This window comes from Poecile atricapillus, chromosome 12 (genome assembly GCF_030490865.1).
Source record: "Poecile atricapillus isolate bPoeAtr1 chromosome 12, bPoeAtr1.hap1, whole genome shotgun sequence".
Taxonomy (NCBI): domain Eukaryota; kingdom Metazoa; phylum Chordata; class Aves; order Passeriformes; family Paridae; genus Poecile; species Poecile atricapillus.
This window is the reverse complement of record NC_081260.1, coordinates 7,481,831-7,501,941: the sequence shown is the minus strand read 5'-3', so window position 1 is coordinate 7,501,941 and position 20,111 is coordinate 7,481,831. Positions and strand designations below refer to the sequence as shown.

The following is a 20,111-nucleotide window of genomic DNA, read 5'->3' as shown; positions in this document are numbered from 1 at the left end:
CCAGACACCACACTGGAATAACAGAGAAATGAAAACAATTTTTGAAAGTCAGAAAGTCAAAAGTCAGCTATTTAAGTTACCTGCATGGCTTTCAACTTTACTTTTATATATTGAATCACCTCAGCTGCTCTTGCCTCCACAGACTGGGAATAAAGGCATCTCCAGCAGGCAAGGGCCAAGCCTCGGCATGTTTTCAAGGCTTCCCTCACTGCAGCCAGTCCACCACATCTTGGAGGTGCACATTATGGTGAGCTGAAATTACTCTCTAAACATCTTTTCTTCCACTGGCTACAGGAGAAGTCTAAATTATGGGAGCAGAAAGATGTATCGCAACCAGTCACAGAGAAAGCCTGACAATGGAGAGTGCTAAATCCACAGCTCACAAGGCCCAAACCAGTCCTAAACCACACAACTATTTTGTCTTTTTTCTGGGGTTCAGCAGGCCCAGCTCCATAGCCTGCTCTCAACAGAACCACCTCTGCTGTACTCAGCCAGCACTGCCTCCTTCCACTGAATCTCAGCTCCGCAGCTCCCTGCCAACCTGCACTCACCTCTCATTCATGTGTGCTTGAAGGCTCAAGCTGGCCACTTGAGGGCTGGTGTGATGGACTCAGCCTGGAGAGCACCTTATCAGTGCCCTGTGCTTATCAGGAGAGCATGGGAATGCAGAGGAGGCACTGCAGCTGCAGTCATTAGCTACAAGCCGCTTCAAAGGGAAGTGGCAGTTGTGCTGATGTTTATGGACCGACACACCCAGCCAGGAGTAACACACCAGTTGAGCTATTTATAATCCCTGATTCTCGAGTCTTAAAATAGCACTGCTTTTATTTTTATATTTTTAGGCATACTGGTATGCTTAAGCAACTCCATTTGCAGGCTCCACATCAAACACATCACAGGCGCTCTCGGAAAATGACACTTGGGACTCAATGCCTCTCCACAGAAAGGAGAGGTGAATTTCCCTCTCCCCATCACCCCTATCTCCTTGGCAAATGTGACTAGGCCCATTTACATATATTTACATACAGACTGTCTCTTCCAAAAGCACAAAGGAAGGGCAATGCAGGTTCTCTCTGCAAACACCCAACAAAAGAAGAATAGCAGAGGTCTTTCAGGCTGCAGTACATGGCCACATGTGTGCTGCTCTCATCAAACAGGCACCACAAAACCTCTGAAGAAGTTAATGGATCCTATAAGAAAGCAATACTGTTTGTGTTTTTCTTAAAAAACAAAGGTCAATATACAGAACTAGTCAAGCAAACCAAGGCTGCAGGTCTGAAAGGACTTTGGCTGCAGCACAACCCTAGCTATTTGTTCTCTGCTCCCTGGTACCACAATGTACCTTGGTTGGCATTTCTTAATGCCTGGAGCATCCATGTGCTCTTTGTAGAACAATTACAAAATATTCAGGGCAGGAGAAAAAATTCCTTGCTTAGACAAGGCTCCAGCAGACTGCATCGGTGTCCAGTGGTAAATCATTAGGTGTTTTAATTGCAGTTATTTATACCATGGAACTTGTTATTAACAAAGGAAAAACCAGAACCTATTGTTACCCAAAATTAAAGGGATTATTGTGGGACAGCATAAGCATGGATAGCCCCAACCAGTCCACCTGTCTTTTGGCAGTGGTGACTGTCATTGGGAGGAACATTAAACAGAGGCCCAATTTTAAGGTACTTCAGCCAAGAAGTTCAGAGGGGTGGTCTCAACATGTGAACCTCAATTTCTTTACTCAGTCTCACCCTCACCACCCCTCTGCTGCCTCTGGCCACAGGCCTGGCATTAAGCAGGGGAGCTCAGCAAAGACTTTCTGACCAAAAGGGGAACAGATAAAACACATCCTGGATTTGGCCTGGGGTTGTATAACCACCCTGTTGAAATTCAGGATTAACAGGTTATATTTTCATTTGCGAGATCATTATCTGCCCCAAGAAAGGTTTCCGATTTCACCAGCACTAATCAGGAGTCACAATGGATTTCCGGTCTCAGCAAGGAGGCTTGAGAGCCTTTGTACCTTGTGGAGCCAGTTTAAATTCAAATCTAACTGGCAGAGCTATCACAGCTGCATGTTGAACATATTAGGGGGAAAAAAAAGTCACTGCCACACTACTGCAACTTATTTCTAAATCCATTTCTTACAGACACAAATCTCTCTGAGCACTGAAGCATCTCATAGCTACACTCCCTTTCCAGGAATGACACCTCAGTCTTCCCACTGGCACTAAACAATGATCCCCATTACATTTCTGTGCCTTAAAAGAAACGTGTCAAAACCCTGTACTGGTGCCCATCCCAAGCTCTGGTTTAGGCTGTTAAGGATATAAAAGATAAGCAGCAAATAGGTCCAGAATAAAGAGATTAGTATGCCATGACCACCTGTGCCCCCAACAACACTGCATGCCCTGCATGGGGCTGTGTGCTCAGCAGCATTTCCCATTGGAATGCTATCACTCAGGGCGTTCCAGCACAGGAGGTGCATTGGCCTAGGATACTCAAGTACTACTGATGCCATATTTTTACCTGTGAGGCCTAACAGACTCACAGGAACCTATCTTTATGGACAGATAGGTGAAAAGCTTACTGACAACTGCCTTTACCAGATAAGTAAATTAGGTCTCAGTTACAGTCTTCATGTTCTCTCACTGCCTCCGCTCTCTGGACTGCATGAGTCAGTAGAACTGGAGGGAAAATATTCACAAAATTCTACAAGTTCAGGAATTAAAAAGACATCTCTGAAGCTTGCCTATGGCACTTAATACCAGCTGAAAAATTGGGTTAGCTTGACATTGCTGCTGGAGGTGAACAGAGCTGGGAAGGCTGGCTGAGTAGCAGGTGAGCAGAGCTCCACTCTGCAGAGCAGGTGAGCACAGTGTTGCCCACAGCCTCATTGCTCCAGCACAGAAACACCTTTTAAACTTTTAAATCTGGGAATGAGAGCAATTAAGAAAACCAACTTTGTTTCCTGAACAAACATGAGGTTGAGACAGTTTGGGATTATGAGATACATGCAAATCTGCAAGTCTGGCCTGAGCAGTTTTTGAGGGCTGGAAAACTTGCAGAGTTCTCCAAGGTTCGAAAGAGTTTGCCTTGAATAATCATGGCAAGATCATTTTGGTGTCAAGGCTCTTTTACCATCACCAAACCAGCCCCAGTTGACAGTCACATAGCCTGACAGGAAGCTGGGAGAGCTCTGTAAAGGGAGCAGCAGCTCTGGAGAGCAAATCCCGAATGTCTTGTAAATCCTGCTGCAGGTAGTGCCACATCACAGGGGGCTCATTTGAAGGGTCTCCTGGTTTGTCTGCTCACACAGGATGCCATACCCTGCTGGTGATAACTCTCCTGATGTGATGCCGCCCAAGTCACCTGCCTGGTGCTGCCCTGCTCTGTCCCAGAAGCTTTCAGGGCACGAACTAACCAAGGAAAAAAACAACGAACCACAAGATTACACCGATTTTTTCCTTAATACTTTCCTTTCTGCTCCCATTTGCTGCTAGGCTTGAGGAAAGAGTATAAACACTGATAAAAATGAGTCCACAAACCTCTGATACTCTGCCCCCAAGCTGAGGAGGTTTCCAGGGGCTGGAGCAGGGGCTGCCTCTAGAGTCAGTTGGGAGGAGGGAGAGGAAGCAGGGGAGGGAGAAGGGGAAAAAGTGAACAGCTGCAAAGCAATTAAGCCTGCTTCCCTGCTGTACTGTCCAAAGCAGGAGACAATCTAATTCTGCCTGGTGCCTCTCTTCCTTCAGCTGTCTGGTGCCTGCCTGGGATTCAGGAAAGGGGCTGTCTGACTGCCCACTTTGAGGAGCCAAAGGGGCCCTTCCCAGCCACAATTTCCAAAGGAAAGAGATCTTGGCTGGTGATGTCTTTTCTTTTCTGAGAAAAACATGCACTGAATTTAGTGGCACCAGCTTTATAACCCTCTCCTGCCCTTCCCCAGCAAACAACCAAAATGGATCTGGAGCAAGAAAATGACCCTGCTGGCTCACTGGCTCAGCACTTGTCTCTCTCTCAGCACAATGAATCAATTGGCATCCCATCATTATTGTGGTAACTACATCTTTCACAAGCAAGATTTTATATAAAGATAGAATAGGACGTTTTCTGCTCATTTCCTTCTTGTCATTCCAATCATGAACTACTGTTAAAAATACAATGCATTTAAAGTCTGTAACATTTGCAAGCATGTGTTCCAGTTTCCCAGCTGAATGGCTGGGCTTTTGTTTTCTGCCCAGTAAAGGTGTGGAGAAACAGCGATAGAGGGGAGCCTGTGGTGCAGCTGGGTTAGAAACTCACAGGTGTAGAAGGTCATCTCATTTTCATGTTCCTAGTATCAGGGATTACTTTAATTCCTTATTCTGGCCAACTGTTTTGGTTTATAATCCATGGCACAGGACTCCTTCCAGCCTGTCTAAGATGGTACTTGCTCTGCTATTTCTTCAGAAACTGGCAAAAAAATGTTCTATTTGGAAAATGTTAATGAGGCAGGGCAATAAAAGCCTTTTAGTAGGCAGTCAGAGGAGCTAATAGGGTCTTTTAGGAGAACAGAGTACAATTCAGCTCTGCTCTCATTTATGTTTGGCAGTAATCTAGGCAGCAGGTACATCCCTTCCCCTTAGCTTGATCAAGACGCAAATATGCAAAATGTGTCTTTTAATTGCAGCTAGACAGCATTTCATCTTATAAAATGTCTTAATACTGTTATCATAAGTAGAAAAAATAAGAAACCATAGAGAAAGTAGTATTTTAGTCCATCATTCTGATAAATGCTTTATAAAGGATGAAATTGGAGGATTATTATTTAGCTCTCCATAAGCTAAAGCACAGTAACTTTATATATTGTCAACCTAGAATGGAGCAACACACTGAAGACAGGAGTTCCTTACAGACCTTATTCCACATGAAGTCCCTCATGAAGGCCACAGTTCTTTTTAAAAATATAATTCATAGACATATAGATATATACCACTTATCTAGGAAAAAGCTTAAGACTCTGGACTGGGCACAAAATATTCCCCCTCAATGTCAAAATTTTTTCTTATGAAAAAGTTCTTACTAAGTAGTAATTTTTAATTTCCTTAAAAAAACCCAAAACAACATAAATAAATGTTGGGGATTTTAGTCCAAGTCCTAAACTATGGGGAAACACTGATATGTCTAGCAAAATCTTTTTCAGTTAAAGATTTCAGGACCATCACACAGTCTGTGGTGATGTTATCAGCATTTCTCTGTTCTTGCTGGCCTTAGGTGCTCTTAAACCTTCATATACATAACATTCTCTGTTAACAGAATGCCATTCACATTTCAGGAACAATAATTCACCTTAATGAGATAAGAACTTACATGTCAAATAACTCTACCTCTATTTGAGAGATATTAGCACACTTAGGGGAACTGTAGAATCACAAATAATGGCATCCAGAGTCCAACACTATTCCTGAAGAGCTTGTACTCCCAGTTACATCAACAGGAATTTGAGATGTGTAAGAATTGCAAAAGCAGATGTTAATCTGCAGCAAACACCACAGGTATGGGCAGTCTGCAATTTTGCCTTAAGCAAACAAGAAAAACAAGACTATTAATGAGAGAAAACAGCATTAGTTTCTAACTGCATGTATAAACAGGCATTAACACTAACTGTATTCCTGAAGTGACTCATCACAGCACAAAGAAAACTTTTACAAGAGACTTCATGTTGTTTACAGATTTCCCATTTACATTTTGTTTTAATTCTTGCTTTCCCACTCGTAGCATGCACCAATCTTCAGGCGATGGAAACTTGATGCTTAAACTGAAAACAGAATCATTAAGATTTACTCATTCAGTGAACTGGTTCTCCACTTTTCCTGTAGTCAAGTAACTAAAGCAATGTAAACACTGACCTTCTTATCAAACCCAGCCAAGATTACTCGGCGTTGTGCTGGCACAGGATGGATGCTGCTCTGGCAGGGCTGGGTCCAGGCTGGGGGAGTCAGTGGCCGCTCTGACTTCAGCACTCCCCAGTGCAGCCCTCAGCACTGTGCTAGCACTGAGCCAAGGACGAAAAATACAGCAAGAGTAATTCCAGCTCTAGAGGAGCTCAGCAAGGAATCTAAACAGTCAAGTCAATTGCTAGAATCTGCACTTTACAACTTTGTTCTGCTCCTTTGATCATACTGAATTTTGAGCTACGACAATTAATAGACTAATAGAGGAAGTCACAGGGCATCTCTTGGGAGAGGAGGGAAAGGAGAAAAAGGTATCTCATACCCATCATGCAGCTATGCTGCTAAACACAATTCCATCTAGAAAACTAAAATGCCACTGCAGAAAGTGTGCTGAGTAGGAAAGGAGAAGGAAAAGGGGGTTGTACAAAAAAAAAAAAAAAAAAAAAAGTTCATATGATTGCTCATTCATTGCTTAAACACAGCCTTCAGAGCAACGAGGAGAGAAAACAGACCGCCTGAGTATGAGCGTCCTGTAAACTACCCTTCAACCCAGTGCTGTAATCTTTATTCTTTAATCTTTATTCTTTAATCTTTATTCTTAATGCCAGAGAGTAAAGGAAATATTAAACATATTTATTACGCAAAGAGAAGCTTTCAAAAGCCCTGAGTATTTAAACACTAAGAGAAATTGATTTGTTTATGACAGGGATACATACTACTGATATTCCAGGGTAGTATGTCCTCATCTTGTGGGAAAGGGAAGAAGAAACACATTAACATTAGCAGCCTGCTAATGACAAAAGAGAGGGAAAAAGTGTTTTGTTAAGATTTTTTCCCCATTTGCTATTTTTATTGCTGTGCCTGAGAGGATGGGGCAGCTTTCCTTCTCATAAGGGGCAAATTTTCATTTTGCAATTGATGAATTTAAAAAACAAACACAAGAGGACTTCAAATAACCCCTGACCTGATTAAAACATTAATTTATTCAAAACTTGGCAAGTTCTTAAAATGCTGGTACTAATCCCTAGAGGGAAAAAACCCCAGTATCAACAACAACAAAATCACCATAAAAGCCAAAAATAATTCAAATGTAAACTTGAGCTGAGGTAGGAATAAGTGCATCAAAGCTTCCATTCCCTCTCTTTTTCAGCTGCAGCACTAATTGCTGCCAATGACTGCTTGACCCCTTGCTGCATCCTTCTGCTCCACCTTCGGTCTTTCTTGAGCATACAAAGCCTAGATTCATACATTATTCACTCTGCTCTCAGAAATAATCCTGCAGTCATTCTGGAATGACCTGCCACTGCGTAAATTCAGGCGTGTGTGTGTGTGTGCGTGTGTGTGTGTGTGTGTGTATCTTTACAAGATCAAACTGTTAACATAATGTCTTAGGCTGGGATATCACACTATTCTGGCTACACCAAAGGGCTTACCCTTCTTGTGGGTCTTTCATTAATTCAGGAGTGGGGAAAAATAGCTCAGCACAGTTCGTGCATAAACTGCATTCACATCTGCATCTGTCTGACACTGATCCAAGGAATTGCATTTTCATTAATTCAATGACAAATGTTAAATAATTTTGCTGGCTATGCAGAGAATATTATATATACTGAAGTAATACATTTACTACCTTTGTCCTTTAACATTCCTATATGCCAAGGGTTAAATTGTAACATGGGATTACTTCTTGTTAATGGTAGCGATTTTCAGAATTATGTACTGATAATGATGATACTTGCCTTTATGCATGCTATAAAAAGTTCAACTTTAAAACATGTAAAACAGTGATTAGCCTTCAAAGTCCTAAAAAGAGCTGCTGCATTCAGATTGTGGATTTCTATAAATTATTAGTGCTGGCTGCTTGAGCGCTTGAGACAGAAATACAACACAGCCAACAAGCCAGACTGACAGGCTTCCTAAATGTAAGGTTTGTGAAAACAGCTCATAACACTGTTTGGCTTTCAAACCTTAATGTTAACAGCTTTGATGGGACTACTTCTAATTCGTATTTAAGACCCATTACAGCTTCCTCTAAGTAATCTTCATGAAATATCATTTGTACTGGGGGGTATTTGCCATCCAGTATCCTGTAATGGCCGTTAATTCACACCATTTTTCTTGCTCCTGTATTAATCAGCAAACTATGAATCATCCCAGTGTTTCCAGACTGACAGATGTATGAGAGAATCACCAAAGCCAGTTCAGTTTCTCTCCCCATTCAGTCCCACAGACACTATCAGTTCCTGTTTACAGCCACGGCCTTGTTTTCCCCCACCCACACACTGAAATGTCTCCAAAATGCCCAAAGGGGAAAAAAACCCCAAAAACAAAAAACAAGGAAACCCACCGAGTTCATTTTACCAGTAAAGTTATTTCTAGATATTGCATCTGAATCAAAACATGTTTGTCCTTGGAGCTGGTGGGCAGCTCTCAGTGCAGCCGGGCAGGAGCGGCAGAGGAGCAGAAGAGGAAGGCGAAGGGGCTGCTGCCATCACCCCGCCCTGCCGGAGCGCCGGCTGGAGCCAGGCACGGCACCAACAGCATTCATAACTCTCCTACCCACTTGTTTGCCTTTATTCTGTTTGTTAAATTGGACTTTGGTTCTGCACATATTTTTCCCTTGTGAAGTGCAGATATAATTTTAGACTCTGACAAGACAATACTAGGTAAGTAAGCACTCCAAAAATCAAGCATAGATACCATGCTCTAACAGTATCTGTGGAAAGTTATTTAAATTATTTATTAATTTTTAATTATTTATTTCATTATTGCATTATAATATTAATTTATTATATATAACATATTGTGTTATTATATATTATTTATTAATTTATTATTGATTAATTATTTTATAATTTAGGCAGCAATAAGTAGACTATGGTTTTAGGGAAGTGAGCACATTTTCCAAAAGCCAGGCTTGCTTTTAGTTCAACACAAGCTCCCCAAACTGTCATTTGCTAAGAAAGAGACAGAAAATACAGACAACGTACAAAGCTACCTTCCAAAAACGTGGGAAAAATGGAATGAAGATGTTCTGATATTAATGGGTATTTATAGCACAGAAATGAGTTGAGTGTACTACAGGGTAATGGAAACCATTTCCTTGTTGCTGTTCCTCAGCACGCTGGGCCATGAACACACCTTTGCATTGTAAGGATTCCAGGTGTTCTGACTTGTAATTGAAGATGTACCTTACCTATCACTAACCACTCTATAAGTTGTTATTTTTAAGAATGATACACAGAAGGAAGTTATGGCATTCATCCTGAAGCCAAGCTCCCAGGATGTTTAAAATTTCATTGTATCTAACAGGAAATAGTTGAGAAAGTTGAGAAAATATGTTCAAAACCTTTTGCTCAACTGATTTTAATTAAACATTTCTGCATACATATTTTTTTTTCCTAATCTGTGATAATAAAGAAAAGCAAAATGGATTATGTTGGGGGAGAAAAAAAAGGCATGAAAATCTGCAGATAGGGCCTGATTCAGCTGATATTTAGCCCAGAACACTTGTGAACTGCTACCAAGCTGCCTGGAAAACCTGAGAGGAACTGTCCACCTGGGTTGGCAGGGTCAGAGGGGCTCAGGTACAACTGGAGAATCAGACATTTTTCAGCATGATAGTACCACTTTCCCTACACCTTTGGGAGATGAGGTTGTTTCCCATGCTGTACTGCAGAGTAGAAGGAAGCAACTGTCTGTTGCTTAGAGCTGAAAACCACAAAAGCAAGAGGTTTTCAGAGAATCCCCATGCCATGGCTCCCCCTCCTCTGCTCACCCTCAGCTCTGCGGCCATGCCTGGCCTGGAAAAGGGACACAGCCCTGACACACAGCCCCCACCCTGAGCACCTAGAAACATTGCAAGCAGCTTGTCAGGCTGAAATGCAGCACCTTGCTCTAAATATCTCTAGGGTAAGTCACATTTCCCTCTATATGTCCACAGCACATGAGCACTGCTTCCTCTTTCCTCCCCCTGGATCACTCTCCCCCAGCCCTGCAGACATCACTTCATTGTCCTGAACAGAATGAAGAGAAGGACTTCCCTGAATGCCTCCAGCACCCCTCACTGGTGTTTACAGTACCTCCTGAGACTTTTTTCTTTCCAAATGGATTTTAATTTGTCCAGTGTGAGATTCCCATAGAGTTGTCCATGTCCTAAATGCTCAATTGCTGACAGAATATCTTCCATTTTATTAAACAGGTTGTAAACAAGGGAAAGACCTGTCTGGATTGAGGAAAGTGCTGCAGCTTTGGTGTAGTGTCCACATTAATTTCAGATCCAGAAGGTGGGTGGTATCCAAGAGTGCTTTCAGCACAACAGAGAGCTAAACTGGAAGGAATTACGAGTGCATTAGGCAGAGCTGTTGGAAACATCAGGGCCTGCAAACATCTTGAAATACAAGCCAAAGAAGTGGGAAGTGGGAAGGTTAAGACATGACCACAAAGACTCCACTACAACAAGGAGAATGCTTTGAAATACCCAAAATGGAACACAAGAAGACAACACATGCAATTTAAAAACACCCTGTGAAAGAGCAATGGGCTCAGAAGATCAGATGTGAATTAAGGTTTTTTAATCTTGATTACTGTACTTCTGAAAATACTGTATACATGTTGAGGCCAAACACCCCATTTTGTTCCACAAGTTTACTTCTTACTTTCCAAAACTTATCTGACATTATTTATTCACAGGGGAGGGGAGAAGATGGCAGATGATAGCTTCAATTGAGCTCCTCTCAGACTCTCTTGAGAACAGAAAATCTCCAAGTTTGAAAATAATAATAATAATCAATCAATCAATCAATCAATAAATATATATATATATAAATTCAGAAATTACTATTCAAGAAGATGTTTTTACATCTGCAGAGATGTCAAACCCTGGGCTCAGCCTTATTGCTCTCTATAATCCAGATTCATCACCAGCTTCCTTTACTCCCCTATTCAAAGGCACTTAATTAGCTGAAGGGCATGTTGTTTTGCCTTCAAAAGCTCTCCATCCCTCAAAGGCTTTGCTTTGGTATTGTGCTACAATTGCCCTTTGAAATCAAATCTGGTTTTCTCCTCACAGCATTGGTAAAAGAAAAAAAAAGGTAGTATTTTAAAAACTTGGTTCCTGAGAAAAAAGTAAAGGAAAAGAGAGGAAATGGAAAGGGAGAGGGAAAAGGGAAAAGAGAAAAGAGAGAGAAGAGAGAGAAGGGAGAAGAGAAAAGAGAAGAGTAGAGAAAAGGGAAGGTGCGGAGAGGAGAGGAGAGGAGAGGAGAGGAGAGGAGAGGAGAGGAGAGGAGAGGAGAGGAGAGGAGAGGAGAGGAGAGGAGAGGAGAGGAGAGGAGAGGAGAGGAGAGGAGAGGAGAGGAGAGGAGAGGAGAGGAGAGGAGAGGAGAGGAGAGGAGAGGAGAGGAGAGGAGAGGAGAGGAGAGGAGAGGAGAGGAGAGGAGAGGAGAGGAGAGGAGAGGAGAGGAGAGGAGAGGAGAGGAGAGGAGAGGAGAGGAGAGGAGAGGAGAGGAGAGGAGAGGAGAGGAGAGGAGAGGAGAGGAGAGGAGAGGAGAGGAGAGGAGACCAGCAGAACTTAATTCAAAAATTTTAAATAAATTATTTTTAAACTAAGTTTGATACCTGAAGAAAAAGAGTAGGCGATTGAAACTGCAGATGAAATCTGGCCAGTACTTTTGGTTTTATTAATAATGCATGATACTTTTATTGTTTTATGTATTAGGAAGATACCTTGTGACATCTTGGAAATCCCAAATAAAACGTTATTTTCCCCTTTTCTTGCAGGAGGACTGTATGTACTCAGATGATGCGAGTTGTGTTTTCTGCTTTTCCAAACTTCTCATCCACCTGCATCAGAGCTCATAAAGTGCTGCTGAGTCAGAACAGTCTCACTTAAGAGTCACAGTGCACTGACTTTTCTCAGGCAGAAATAACTTCCCATAATATATAGCACCCAAAATCAGGCCATGGTATTATAATTTCTTTGTATTGATAAAAGCTGTATTTTGTATTCCATTATAATTATTTAACCTTTGATATCTAACCTCTGGGTCAGTTTGCTCTTTATAACAGCGCATTTCTTCTCCAGTTTTGTCTCTATATTTAGAAAACTTATGCTCTGAAAGAAGATTTTAAAACTGTTTTTTAAAAAGGATATTTAAACTAGCTCAGAAGTTGTGGTGTTTCTCTGCAACCTACAGTTTATCCTTCCAACTCAGATAACATTGCTGCTTTTACCACAGTCAAAGAAATACTTCACTTTTCAAAGTGTATTTTAGTCTTCAGCATGTTCTTTATCACATATGCAGTCCATATGTAATAAAAGTACAGCCACTTTTACTGCAAATAATACTAGTTTACTCTCTGTCTCTTGTAATTTTTTCCTCTATCAGTATTTTTGGCAATGGAGATTAAACAAATATACCCTTTCCTGACAATCCAGTGTACAACTCTCTGGATGTCAGGAGGAATGCAGAGTTCTAAAAATAGCACATTTGGTTCCTATGGTGCGAGTGGAGCTCAGAGACACAGCGTGTCATGTCCCTCCCAGACAATGGCTGTTCATCACCTACATCCCCCCAGCAAAACAACTTTTTCAGCTGTGTTTTGGTTCTCAGCATTTCACACACAGAGCAGTCAGTGGGCAATCTTGTCCTCCTCCCTGAGACTCCCAAGTTTTAACCCATATCATCTTGGGCTTGGAAAAGAAATAGCCACCCAAAGAGTTTATTGTATTCCAGCCTGACTTAAACTGTGAATATCACCGGTTTTCCTACCTTCAGGGAGGAGAGGATCCCTCCTTCCCCTGCACAGAGCCCTCTGTCTGTTCTTACACTGGAGGGACTGACAGAAGAGCTCTTCTGGAAGTGGGGTGTTGTAACAGCATTGCTGAAGGCAGATTTGGGCCCAGTGTATCTGACATTCCAGAATAGGAAATCTGCAAGTACAAACTCTATTTAGACATGAAAATCGGGGAGATGCCCAACTATTCAACCTGCCTGGGCAAATCCAGCTTTTTGTGCGCCCAGAAACAGCCAATAAAGTCAAGTGGTGAAGCTTTACCCCTGAAAAGAGTGTGTGACAGTTTTGTGGTTAATTCTGGCATTTACTACTATCTTTATATTGGGGATTTATGAGTCCTGTATAACTTTAATTTCACTCACGGGCTTAGGCCCTACCAGAATAAAATGAAAACCTGCCCATAACCAGAGAGCAGTGTTAGCCCCACCAGGCTTTGTGCTATCACAAATGCAAACTGTCAGTGCCTCAATCAATACCCATGCATGCTCAACAATAAAGACATAGTGCTTCAGATGGGGGAGATTAACCCTATCAGATTCAGCAGCTTTCCAGGCAAGACAGGATCTGGGACACAAACTGATTACACTGAAAAGATATCTCACTAACTATAAAAATGGTAGAGCTGTGAGGCACCAGCAGTAACCCTGCTTTTGGAATGTGGAGTGTTTGCTTTAATACACAGTGAAACAACAGCAAAACGCTCACTCTGGGTCTACGGCTGCTGCTGTCTTCCCCATGTTGCTGTGCCTGCTACAAGGATCAAATTTCATGGTTTATTGTTCTCCCTCCAACTGGCCAGCATCCACATTCTTCTTCTGTACAAAGCTGCACCTCTTGCTTCAAAGAAGAGAGAACTATGCCTTCTTTTCATAAATTTTAGTCACATTTGCAAACACACACACAGAGTAAGGGGATAACTTTTAGGCACTAAACAACATTTCAGGGAATGCTGTTATTTTTCTCGGAGCAAATTTATTTGAATGAGGCTAAAAAGGGAAATTTTTCCACCAGAAATTTACTAATTTTTGAGATGCAGAAGTTGTCTCCCCTGTCTTCTGAATCTTTAACATTGTGCCTTTTAATGAAACAACTGCTCCATGCTTGCAAAGTCCTATTCATCACCTACCTCAGGAGGGAATTGGCACTGAAATTCTGCAAAACTTAAATTCAGCTCTGGATACACTGCTGGAAATCAAAACCACAGACACTGGGGCTACTTCACTCTAATGGAGTAAAACTGGTACAGAGCAGGTGGGGTCCAAAGTTCAGTACCAATCTCTCAATGTAAATAAGAAGTCTATTGCAGACAAATAACAGATCTCCATGCTAGATTCCAAGAAACTTAGTATCTCAGATTCAAGGATTCCTACACAGAATAATTTTTCTATGTAATCTTTTTTTAATTCAGCATTCAGGATACATTTTCTTCTGGGAGATTTGCAGTAAAGTTGTCAAAACCTAACAAAATGCTCCACTCTTGAACATCCACCATCTTTCTTCAGCAGCTCAACAGACTGTAAAACTGAAGTACTGTCATCTGGTGTGTAATTATTGTAATAAGTGTTCCCTGTAAAATGAAGGAGGCACCATAAGCTTACCTAACTAGTCTGAAAATGTAAAATGCTCATCACCTGTAATCATTGTCTTAACTGTCCTTGATCTTTACTGATAGCAGCAATATTATTAATAACTCTCTCTCTGACAGTGAGAATCAGCTGAAAATACAGCACAGGCAGAGCACCAGGAAAGTTGCTCAAAGAAGGAATATTTTGGCCAGTTAGGCAGACTCACTTCAGGATTATTTTATTTTATTTTTTTTTGTGTCTAATCAGTGATGCAAGGGGTTCAGAGGTATAAGACTAAAATGCAAGGCAGGGAAAACTAGGGCATAGAAACTTCAGGAATCCAACAAGGACACTCCAACTTCACAGACTCAGTGGTGAAGCCAAAATAAAAACCTCAAAGTTTGTGGACATATGATCAAAAGTGAGCATCTCACTGTGGTTAACAATTTATTAGTCCTCATCTAAGATGCAGGAAAACACTATGAATGTATTCTTCACCCACACCTGCCTCCAGCATAAAACTGGTGGGCAGTAATTCATGGAACTGCTGCACTTTGCTCCCTTTCAGTTGTATGTTTATCCACAGGTCTGCATCCCAAGCCAGCAAGACTCGCTACTCTGTTTAATCTGGGTCCCACCAAACACAAGCAAGGTCCTCATGTGCTTGAAGCAACAAACTGCTCTATCTTCGTTGAATAAGGCGTCCTTCACTGGAAACCCCTTAAAGAGCACTAGATGTGCCCTATTGTTATATGTTCTACACCTGCATAAGCAAATTCAGTGAGTCACCAGTTCCCTGACACCTATTTTAGGCTGCTGCATGAAATAAGGGAGAATGAAGTGTTGGAACTTGGAAAAGAATGAGTTGATCCTGAAGAGGCACAGTGGCAATGCACTTCACTGACTTACCACTCAGAAGCTGATATTTAGTAACTATCCCTTATTTCTCACTATCATAGTACATTATGATATTTAGTTAAACCAGCATTACACCAAGATTGATTAAATCCCCCTCCTTAAGAACCAGTCACTTTTCAGGGAAGAAGAGAAAGAAGACCTGGCTCTGGAGTGCATTTCACACTTCAGCTCTCAAGCAGACCCCAGTAGAATTTAGATCAGTCTCTGCTTTGCTGGGAGAGAAGTGTCTCTCTCAGTCCTCCCCAAGCTGCTGATGGAGTGACTGTGTGCACAGCTAAGCAGCTTGGAGGAGTCTGCTTACAAAGTGTTGGTTCAGCCTAAGAAAGCCCTTGGTTTGGTGGTGAGATTCAGTGTTTCCCACTATTCTTCTAAACGAAAAGACGTTTATTCCTCACAGCCAGGCTGCTCTCAAACCCAGTCCCTGAGCCCTTCCCTGCTCCCAGGACCCTGTTCACAGTACATCTCTCTGATCTGGGGTAGTAGCTGATTCACACCTCTCACTGAGTCTCAGTCTCTCTGGACAGAAACCAGGGCTGTGCCTCACTTTTGCTAGCTGCATTTTTGCACTTACCAGCTCAATTGGTATCCCCATGGGTGGGGAATGGCCCTCATCCAAAGCATGGAATGGCTTCTGGCAAATGCTAGAAACAGGTATTTCAAGTCTGCCTCTTTGCTATTCAGGAGCTGTACTGTTTGACCTGCTGTCCATGAAGGACACACTAGCTTCACTTCTCACCCCACCTGATCTTTTCTAGCCTCAGAAGCATAACATAGAGATGAATTTGTTGAAGGGCACTAAGATAAAAAGAAGATATTCCCTCTGAAAGGATAACATGAAACATGCAACCAAACTATCTCTGGACCTTATTATATCAGCTAAAAGAGACTATCACCTATACATGTAAAAAAATTATTTTAAAACAGCACAAAGTTCTCCACCAGGCTAAAACAGGCAATGCATGGTGAATTACAGCACATTTTTAGTTGAAAAAATAAATAAATTTATTCTGATAACACCAGAGGTTGTTCTTGTTTTGTCCATGTATGCACTGTGCACACCTCAGAAATTCAGTGATGTTGCATTTGAAACACAAATAGAAAAGCAAAAATAAGAAAATAAATTACTCAGTATTTTCACATAAGTCATGTAAGACAGAAGAGAGGTTCTCACCTGTCTACTTTGAGATAGCAGTGTGGCAGCTTGCATCTGTCTCTGCATCCGATGTGGCTGCATCAGCTGTCGGAACTGCTGCTGGAGAAACTGGCTGTTGTTGGTCTGCTGGGACTGCTGCGTGGCTGAAGACTGCTGCTGCTGCTGCTGCTGCTGCTGCTGCTGCTGCTGCTGCTGTTGCTGCTGCTGCTGCTGCTGCTGCTGCTGCTGGAGATAGTGAATGAGGGACTGCTGTCCTTGTCCTGCTGTCAGAGGGGACATTTTTTGAGTAGCTGACTCTGAAGCAAAGTGAGACAGTGGTTTGGTGTTGTTGAAAGAAAACTGGTCTTGGCTAACAGGGCTCTCATTCACCAGACCTGGCTGTAAGCTACTGGATGGCTGTTGCATAATTATGTTCATATTTTTGGTCTGGTTTGATTTAAAAAGTGAGTTCTGCATACTTGTGGGGTTGCTGCTGGAAGTGATGTTAGAGATTAATGTACCTTGAGGACTGAAGGGCTGTTGATGCAGAGCAGGGCTTGACAGCTTTTCTGGCCTGTATGGTGGAGAAGGTCCAGTATTTGTGGAGGCCATGCTGGCAACCAAGTTGTTCTGTGGGCTTTTAATGCTGCTGGCTGGCAAGCTGGCTGCTGTCAGAGCAGGTAGCATGGAGCTCTGAGGACTGAAGGGCTGCTGGCTCAGAGCTGGACTGGAGAGCTTCTCAGAGCTGTAAGGGGGAGAAGGGCCATTGGATGGGGTGCTGCTGGAAGTCATGCTTGAAAGCAGAGTGTTTTGAGGACTCTGAATGTTGTTTCCTGGTAAATTATTAGCAGGCATGCCAGACACCATAACATTTTGAGGACTGAAAGGTTGATGATGTGGGGATGATCCTGCCCTGTAAGGCGGAGAGAGACCAGGAGGAGACAATGTTGTCCAGCTGGGAGTCTGTACTTGTTGCTTGGTACCAGACACCTGCTTGCTGGCTGCCAGCTGCTTTAGCTGCTGAGCATGCCAGTTGGAGCCAGGCATGTTGGGCAAGGGTACTGGGAGCATCGATGGAGGCTGGCTTTTGTTCTGAGCTGCTGTAGAGATGGGTGATGCAGCAGGTTTGTTTGAGGGAGGAACTTGGAAGTTAGCTCCAGCAGATGATGGTCTCATCTGAGGGGATCCTCCACTGGCTGGATTGCAGCCTGGAGAAAAATCTTTGTTAGCAACATGGTTCTCCAGGTGGGAAGTCTGTGGGGAGGACTTTGGAGTGGTACTTATGTTTGGTTGGGAATGACTCAGACCAAGAGGATCTTCAGCTTTGCTGCACAAAATCTTCTCCAGATCCAGGTCATTGGGAGAAGGATCAGGCATTTTGGTCAGCTCTTCCAATAGATCTTGCAGCTCTTGGTCCACAGACTGTAAGCTGTTTCCTTTCTCATCATAATGGACAATATTGTTGGTTTGCCCTCCTATTGACCCCTTCTGATTTATTTCTGTGTTGGATGGCACTGTGAATGGGGAGCCAATGCCACCACCATTCATGTGATTGTTTTCAAGGAGCACTGGGTGCCCTGTGACTCCCAGGGAAGAAGTGCTATGACCAGTGGAGAATGAAGAACTTTGCATTTCTGGACATGCCATGCTGGGACTGGCACCTTGGCCCATGGTGAGGTTTACATCATCAAGACAAAGTCTTTTACTGTCATTTGGGAAAGTGACATCAGGCACGCCATTGGAAGCAGGAGAGCTATCATCTTCCAGTTTTCTTTTAATGGATCCCTGTAACTGTGAAAATATAAAAGGAAGTAGAAAGGATCCATTATTGACCATATTATTATGACATGCACTGAAGCTCCATACTACCATACTGGGTTGGAGATAAAGAAAACTAAATCATACAATTAAAAACCCAATCATGTGAGATAAATACAATCAGGATTTAAATGTGTTCAACTTCACCGAAATCAAAAGAGTTACAGTCAGACAAAGGCTAAATCTCATGAGCTGGCTTTAAAACAGATGTTAAAGCTACAAAATACTGTCTGTCACGTGAAGTGTAATAGAAGTTTTTAAAATAGTTTCTGGTTGCATTTCAATTAAGGCATTATACTCCCTGCATAACAAGCATGTCAACATTTTTATGGTAGCATTTTTAAAATCTAAATAGCAAATCTGAATGAGACCCTGGACTGAATTTAGTTGCCTTCTGCCAGTGACTCAGATTAAATTCAGACCAGAGACAATTACATTCTTTATAGGCCAAACATCTGAAATAACTAGCATACTTTCTAAACAAACAAAAACAAAACACATTCTCAGCTATCTGTCAAAACAGACTTTCAAACTTCCTAATCACAGATGTTTTAAATTCCAGAAAGAGTAAGTAACTGCTAAACTTCTCAATTTTTGTTTATTCTTCTATGTCTAAGGCATTGTGAGCTTCATTCTTTTGAAGAATTGCCACTCATTCATAAAAATGGACATGTTTGCAAAATACAATTATATAATTATCTTGATCTGCAAGAAATGATGGAGCTGTAAATTCACAAATCTTAGGGAAAAGAAACCTGCCTTCTACATATAAAGAAAGTGAAACTGAAAACAATCCTTCTCATGCTATTTCAGCATATGGCAATCTCTTCCACATAAAATCATCTGTGGCTTTCAATTTTAACAAGCTTGATCTGTATGTCACAGGATTAATCAGACCTTAACATTGCTGCTTCAAGTTAAGGGAAATAAGCATTATGACCTTGTTTATCAATAGAGGGAAGCAGTATATAGAAAAGTATCTGATCAGCAATGGGAAAACCAAAGAACACTGGCTCCTCTAAGCCAGATCCCAGTAAAGCCTCTCTGAGCTCTGGGCTACAAATCCAAGTGCCTCTTCCATAAGAACACTACTTTTATGTAGTGATATTAAAAAAATCCCATCTAATACAAGGTCACATCACCAGAAAAATCTCCCCACCAATCCCAGCATAACTAGACCCACACTAGGGCTATGAAGCATATGACCAACTTCTAAATTTTACACTAATTTTTAAACACATCAGTTATGCCTCAGTCACTGCACACACAACTGCAGCACATCAGTGCTCTCAGACAACAGTGTCACAGCACTGTCACCATAGGATATGTGAAGGCTGCAGGGCACAGGGTGGGCACTATGTGCATCTCCTTCTACACTATGCAAACAGATGATGTCCACCCCTAAATTCAGCCCATCTTCACTCAATCACCCACAAACATGTATGGCTCTGGCCTGGGAACATGGCAGGGCTGCCTGGTGGCTCACTCAGATGGTCTCACACCAGTGCCCTCTCATTGCTTATTTCTAAATTGTGGGCAGAGGGACAATGGCAGATTTGTGCCTACTGTTGCTGAGGGTGTAGATGCAATTTGGGATTAGCATCAGACATCACCATGCTGATATCCAGTTTACAGAGACATTTGGAAGAGAGTGACAGGATACAAGCTAGTTGTCTGTGATCATCATGGCAGGTCTGCAGACTACAATGAGCTGCTGAGCAGCTTTTTAGGACGTGCTCATCTACCGTCCATCACCAGACACAGCAGCTTTGGCATTGTGGCAGAGACTTTTTCACATGAGTATTTTCCTTTTACTCTCCAAGAGTTGTCCCTTACAGATTTATTAGTGCTTGTCTCTGGTGATCTCCAGTCATATTGCTTTAACATAGGCTGTGCTCAAAAACCACAGGTGGGGAGAACTGAGGAGAGCTGCTTCCAGTGCACATTGTCTGGTTACCTGAG

The 20,111-nt window shown here is 42.2% G+C and overlaps 1 protein-coding gene across 3 annotated transcripts in view; it reads right to left on the bottom strand.

Annotated features, from left to right (window-relative positions):
• MAMLD1 (mastermind like domain containing 1) overlaps window positions 1–20,111 on the bottom strand; it is an 83,589-nt gene that overhangs the window by 16,266 nt on the left and 47,212 nt on the right. For all 3 annotated transcript variants that reach the window (XM_058847896.1, XM_058847895.1, XM_058847897.1), the window contains one exon: window positions 16,371–18,122. In XM_058847896.1, the coding sequence (XP_058703879.1) occupies window positions 16,371–18,122 (1,752 nt within the window). The remainder of the gene's footprint in view (window positions 1–16,370; window positions 18,123–20,111) is intronic.